This window comes from Berghia stephanieae, chromosome 11 (assembly GCF_034508935.2).
Source record: "Berghia stephanieae isolate SIO BIC M18660-M18661 chromosome 11, UCSD_Bste_1.3, whole genome shotgun sequence".
Taxonomy (NCBI): domain Eukaryota; kingdom Metazoa; phylum Mollusca; class Gastropoda; order Nudibranchia; family Aeolidiidae; genus Berghia; species Berghia stephanieae.
In genome coordinates this window covers 15394560-15402059 of record NC_088370.1, presented here as the reverse complement: position 1 = coordinate 15402059, position 7500 = coordinate 15394560, and the positions used below count along the sequence as shown (strand labels likewise).

The 7500-nt window shown below is 35.5% G+C and overlaps 1 protein-coding gene across 4 annotated transcripts in view; it reads right to left on the bottom strand.

Moving 5' to 3' along the window:
* LOC144957012 (zinc metalloproteinase nas-15-like) overlaps positions 1 to 7500 on the bottom strand; it is an 81150-nt gene that overhangs the window by 20262 nt on the left and 53388 nt on the right. For all 4 annotated transcript variants that reach the window (XM_078887932.1, XM_078887935.1, XM_078887933.1 and 1 more), the window contains exons 6-7: positions 5991 to 6100; positions 3784 to 3901 (exon numbers count right to left, since the gene is read on the bottom strand). In XM_078887932.1, coding sequence (XP_078744058.1) covers positions 3784 to 3901; positions 5991 to 6100 — 228 coding nt within the window. The remainder of the gene's footprint in view (positions 1 to 3783; positions 3902 to 5990; positions 6101 to 7500) is intronic.

Genomic DNA, 7500 nt, shown 5'->3' with positions numbered 1-7500 from the left:
ATAATAATAATAATAATAATAATAATAATAATAATAATAATAATAATAATAATAATAATAATAATAATAATAATAATAATAATAATAATATAATAATAATAATAATCTTTATTGTCCAAATAGGTAATTATTGTTAGGTTACAGCTCTTCTAATAGGGGAAAAAAAGTAATTAAAATAGTAGTACTGATAGTAATGATGATAATAATTTAAAAAAAAAATAATATTAATAATAATAATAGTAATAATAATAATAGTAATAATAATAATAATAATAATAAAAATAATAACAATAATAATAATGATAATAATAATAATAATAATAATAATAATAATAATAATAATAATAATAATAATAATAATAGTAGTAGTAGTAGTAGTAGTAGTAGTAGTAGTAGTAGTAGTAGTAGTAGTAGTAGTAGTAGTAGTAGTAGTAGTAGTAATAATAATAATAATAATAGTAGTAGTAGTAGTAATAATAATAATAATAATAGTAAAAATAATAACCATAATGTATGTATTTCATAGACTTCTACAAAGTGGTCATAATGTCTGTGTACATGATTTTAAAAAACCCCAACGAAATTACTACTTCTTAATTATTCAATCAATAGGAAACAAACGTTCTGAGAAAAAAACAACAACAAAAAACAAAAACAAACTGGTCCCAATTTCGTTAAAAGTGTAAAACCAGTCTTACAGAGGACTGAATACATACATTGTGTTCTTGATCTTCTGGTTTCAGAGTGATATCATCTCAATTTTTTGTCTAAATAATATATACTCTGATCGTAAAATAAAAATTATCCATCCTCTCTATTTTATTTAATCCTAAGAACAAGCAAACAAAAAAAAATAAAAACAAACAAAAACAAATACAAACAGATGACAAAAAACCCCAAACAAACAACAATTTTTAAACAAACCAAAAAATTCATATATCTGATCGTTTTGAAATAAAAAAACTCCCCATTCGACATTGGATTAACTCAGGCATATGTGCATATTTCCAGGTCTGACAACCCATACTGTGTTATGGGCTCATTGTTATATTTTCAAAAATCTCTCAAACCAACATAAAATAATATATTGTCCATTACAAAATGCTGATTAACACTCTCCATACCAGCCATTTTCAGAATTTTCCCAAACTTAAACACTCACCCAACACACAAAAAAAAACCCCCAGACATTTCTTACTCAAACAGAAAAGCAACAAGCACATTCTGTACATAATATTGTTTGACAATATGAACTCTATTACAGAATGTCAAGTTTTTATAACGATTGCAAAAAAAATGAAATCTGGATGAGAAAAGTAATGGTTGCATCGTAACAAATGTGACGATTTTCCAATAGGTGGTAAGGAGAGGGTTAAGTCCATAATTGCGTTCGGTTCTCAGACCTGAAATCATATCCACGATGACTCAAAGAAAATACCAAATCGAGACTGTAGATGAAAAGTGAATAAATAAAATCAAAAAAGTAAAATATGTTTCAGTGAATGACATAATCAGTCGGATGGTGAAAAGGTTTTTAACTGAGATTTTGCCACGTTTAGTTAGAAGGTCAATTTTTATCAAAAATTTGTTTTTAATGATTATAATCAACTCTTTTTGTACATCTTCGGGAAATATCAAAGCTTAATTTTACTTCTAAATATTTTTTAAAGCTAGTCAAGTTAAAAAAGTATGTAATTTGACAAAAGTTGCTGGATACATTTTCAAGACATCTGACCATAACTTCATGAAAAATCAACCGATTTACTTCAAATAAATATTAAAATGCTCTGGTGAGGATATTCATTCAGAAAATGAAAATTAAAAAAAAATGCAATTCCAAAATTTATACCTTCCGACTGATTATATCATGCACTGACCCATATGTGATTTTTATCTCGCGGACTGCTTTGTAGAGTATTTCATGAATAAAATAACAACGATACGGAGTGAACTTGACACAGACGAAACAGAAGCAGAATATACCTCTTTTTATGGTGAACCCTTAACATCTTTCAAAGAAATTTCAATAAATGACACAAAGAAAACGATTCTCTCTAGTCCTAGCAAATCATGTAGGCTCGACCCTTTACCAACATCCCTTTTGAAGGAGTGTATTGATGAACTTGCACCTTACATCACTGAATTGATTAATCAATCATTAAGGGAGGGAGTTGTTCCAGAAAGCTTCAAGAAAGCATTGGTGAAGCCATTGTTGAAGAAAGCGGGACTTGACAGTGATAATTTTAAAAACTTTAGGCCTGTATCAAATCTACCATTCATTTCCAAAATTCTAGAAAAGATTGTACTAAAACAACTTTCTTGTCACGTGAAACATAATAACCTCGATGAATGCTTTCAATCGGCCTATCGGCAAAATCATAGCACAGAAACAGCATTGATGAGAATCACAAATGACTTGCTGCAAATTATTGATCAAGGAAAAACCACCATCCTTAGTCTTCTCGATCTCTCGGCGGCCTTTGACACCATCGACCATGCCATACTACTTCGAAGGCTACAAGTTACTTTCGGCATATCGGGCACTGCTCTAAACTGGTTTGCATCATATCTTACTCAAAGAACTCAATCAGTTTTAATTGGGGAAGTAACTTCGTCAGAGCGTGACCTTCACTTTGGTGTACCTCAAGGATCCGTTTTAGGTCCAGTCCTTTTGTACTTTACACTTCCCCTGTTGGGAGAATCTTAGAGCAACATTCTCTCGCTTACCATATGTACGCCGACGATACCCAGATATATAGCATGTGTTTGCAATCCGATATAGTTTCAAAGATAACTGTTTACGAACAATGCATCAACCATGTGATGAGATGGATGTCTGCAAATAGATTAAAATTAAATGGCGACAAGACTGAAGCCTTATTCATTGCTAGTTCAAATAATAAGAGAGATCCATTTACACTGGCACTGACAATCAACGATAATGATAAAATACAACTCACAACATCAGCAAAAAATCTCGCATCACCCTGGAGAGTGATCTGTCTATGAACAAACATATTAACAATGTGAGAACAAGTGCTATCTGCATTCTAAGAAATATCAGAACAATCAGACCATTTATTAATAGGGAAACTTGCAACAAATTGGTAACATCTTTGATATTCCCGAAAATGGACTACTGCAATGCACTGTTTGTTGGTCTAACAAAGGACAAAATAAACAAACTCCAGAAAATACAGAACATGGCAGCCCGCGTTGTACTACAGAAAGACAGAAAAACTGCAGCTCCCGAATTACTACAGCAGCTGCATTGGCTGCCAGTGGACCAGCGGATTAAATATAAATCTTCAACTATCGTTTTCAAATGCCTGGAGGGCTCGTCACAAGCATATCTCTCAAACCTCGTTGAACGGTATAACCCACAGCGATCGCTTCGATCAACGAACGACCTCAAATTGAAAACACCCCGCTGTCGAGTGAAGGCTGGTGAACGCGCCTTTCAGCATTCTGGTCCAAGGTTGTGGAATTTACTACCACTAGAGATACGTTCTTCGTCTTCACTAGAGGAATTCAAGCGTCGATTGAAGACATTCTTATTCCGACAGGCTTTCTTTTGATTATGTGTATAATTAGCGTTGTTCGTGTACTGTGTTAGGGCTTCATTATTAAGTTAATCTTTGTTATGCGCCCAGAGCCCTCCTGATGAAGGGATGTTTGGCGCACTATAAATCTATACCATTATTATTATTATTATTATTATCTGGCCAAACTGAGAATTAAAATAACTATTTTTTGAGTGTAACAATATAGATTTTAACTCACCCCCCAGAGTCCTTGAAAAATAGTCTGTCCTTGGCATTGGCATCTTCCACAAAGTTCAGACAAGTGTGTTTGGACCATGCAGCCATCGCAGACTCAATGAGTTTCCTCTCATCGGCCTCTGAAAATTGACAGCAATTATAAATATCGGAAATAAACGTATGCTGCCTCAATGGCCCTTCGATGTTTGGCTTCTAAAATATTTATAACATTTTAACTGACTATTTTTTCATGAATTATGGGCAGAACTATTTAATCCAAAAAACTTTTACTTTACTTTTATATAGCGCAATATCCACTAAAAGTGCTCAAAGCGCTTTACAAAGGGTCCTGACCAACAGCAACACATAACATACAGAACGACACATGACGCCTGTTAGGCGGTATTACACTTTTTTTTCGACTGAGACAACGCTGTTAACGGCCAGGAACTCATTTTACACCTGAGTACAGTGAGAGGATGTGAGTAAAAAGTCTTTTCCAAGGACTCCATTATGCCCCGAGTAAGGCTCGGACCCAGGACCTTCCGATCCGAAAGCGAGTGTCATACCACAAAGTCACATAGCCGCACTAGTAACCTTCTCTCGAATCGATGTTTAGGTATAAGCGGGGTGCGGGAAACGTACAGGCTAAGGGCTAACCCACATCGGAGACTGACTCCGACGACCCAGCACTACCGTCCTCTGCCGTCTTCCGGATTAAGACGTCAGGCACGGACAGAATACTAAGAATAAAGAGAAGACCCGCTATACCTACCCATACCAAACAAAAAACAAAAAAAAAAAAAAAAAAACAAAACAAAAAACAAAACAAAAAAAAAACCAAAAAAAAAAAAAACAAAACAAAAAAAAATACAAAAAAAAAACAAACAAACAAACAAAAAAAAAAACAAAAAAAAAAACAAACAAAAAAAAAAAAAAAAAAAAAAAAAAACAGCAGAGGAATTCGGTTGCTTGGTATGGGTAGGTCTAGCGTCTCTTCTCTGCATTATTCTTAGATTTTGTCCGTGCCCGACGTGTTTATCCGGAACACGGAAGTAGACGGCAGAGCTGAGTCGTCGGAGTCAGTCTCCGGTGTGGGTTAGTCCTGACATGAGTCATAATATTCGTAAATGTCAGTATGTCAAATAATTAATTATTCTAAATCTAGGAGTCCGACCTGGGAAATGAATACACACCCAATAATTATTAACGGTAATTACGACTAGTTCCATTGTAATAACAGCTATAACAAGGACAAAAACACACGAAGTAATTCACACATGAGTCGCATTATCAAAAAAATGCGGCTAATTGCTGTAGTGGTATTACATTCGCTTCCTGATCGGAGGGTCCTGGGTTCGAGCCTCGCTCGGTGCATAGTTGAGTCCTTGGAAAAAAAAGCTCTTTACTCACATTCTCTCACCGTACTCAAGTATAAAATAAGTACTTGTCGGTTAACAGCGTTGTCTCTGTCCAAAAATGGTAATATCGCCTAACAGGCGTCATGTTCCGTCCTACATGTTAAGTGGATTACCAAATTTTTGCTCTATTTTTAGAACTTCATGAGCATATATCTCTAATTCATTAAAACTTATTGAAAGTAAAAGCTGGTGCCAGCTTAAGTAATTTTAAGGATATAGGGAAGCGAGGACGAGAGACGCATGCGCACAACCAACATGACGTTCTCTCTCTAATAACTTTTCCGCCAGTGACGTCACAGACTATGGGTGACGTCCCATCAAGGGACGCTACTCTTCCGCTAATCTCATTCCCTATTGAAGTGTTATGTATTCCTCGTGAGGGTAAATTGTTAATTTTTAAAGTTAACTATAGCGACTACAATTTTATCCCCTAAGAATAGGCTTCAACAGTCATGACGTCACTTTTCTCGTAATGACGCATGGTTACTTAGTAACTGGCTCTAAACTATCGGAACAATGGTGGACGCCCTTATGAAATATTTATCCGACGAGCATAAAAGCGTATCCAGATGAAAAAAAACACTATAAATCTGGTCATGTTTTGACTTACAAATTCTGATCACAAGAAATATGAAAACTAGCCAGCATGAAGAATAAAAAATACAGATTTTCTTTGTTTAGAACCAAGATGGCCGCCGTTGCTGGGCGACCTGACATCAGACTATTAAATCCAATTACGAATTTAAAAAAATTCAAGTAGCCAGGCCTGCCATGATAGCCTCACATTAACTTATAATTTTTCACTTACCGAAAACTCCTTCTGAAAATTCGTAAGGAATTTTGGCATTCGTCCATCTATTGGCTCCTTTCGATCCTATAACCACGGCCGCCGCTCTTTTCTTCCGGGTCGTATCTAAACTGTAAAGTCAAGAAAAATATATATAATTTTGTACTAAAAATAAAACGGGAGCAGGTGGGGAGGGGGGGGGGTCACGATAGCTCAGTTGGTAGAGCACTCACTTTACATGCAAAGATATCGAGATCGATCACCTGTGAAGTTTAGAGTTTTTTTTCTGATCTCCTTATGCGTCCGACAGTGACTAGAACCGTAGCCATCGTTAACTTATTGATAGAATGAAGTTGACGTCACTCGGGCCTTTGTTATTGTTTTTTGCCATCCGCGTTTATGAGTAATTTTCACTAAACTGTATTAACCAGACTATATATAGAATGCGCTTGGCCAAGGAGTTCACAACATTGCCATCCGGAAGTATAACGGACCAACACACAAACTCTGTGTAACCATGAACTTTCATAGTCTGCTTAATACAGTTTAGTGAGAACAGCTCACAAACGCGGATGGCAAAAACAATAACAAAGGCCTGAGTGACGTCATCTGCATACTATCTATAGACGTTTAATGTTACACATAGTTTTATGTGTTGGTCCGTTATACTTCCGGATGGCAATGTTGTGAGCTTCCGAGCCCAGCGCATACTATCTATAGCCTGACATTGACCAAAAAATGATGTCAAAATGCCAGTCTTTGGTCACAGAAGAAAACAAATCGTGAGTTGTATTCAATAGTTCAACCAATGGGACCACTTGTTTCCATGAGCTCTACTAACGACAACTCACTAGGCGGTGCAAAAACCAAATAATGACGTCAAAACGCAGTCTTTTTGGGTTTCAGTGTCAGGCAAAAAACTTAACGATGGCTACGCGAGAACTAGCAAATAATACGCTTCAACAGTCATAACGTCAATTCCCCCATAATGACGCAGAGTAACTTAGTAACTGGCTCTAAACTATCGGAACAATGGCGGACGCCCTTATGAAATACTTCTCCAACGAGTACAAAAGTGTATCCAGAGAAGAAAAACATTATAAATATGATCATGTTTTGACTTTTACACATTCTGATCACATGACATATTATGAAAAGTTCTATCAGCATGAAGAATATAAAGTACCGATTTTCTTTGTTTAGAACAACGCTGCTCGCAATGGCTGGGCAACGTGACGTCAGACTATTGAATCCAATTGCTATTATTTGTTTCACGATATAGAAACCGGAATAGGCTCAAGATCATGTTTTGAAGGATTACAATAGCAAACATAATATATTATAAAATCCTTTTGTAAGACTCTGAAGTCATCCTGTCTCTGTATTCTAGTCTCGGGTTCAATCTTAAGCATAAACTTCACCGCATCAAAAAAAAACATTTTAAGAAGAGTTGTCACAAAAATTACGTTTCCAGACCTGACAACTTGAACATTTTAAAAATTCGTAATTTTAGGAAATAAAAGTAGCAGTC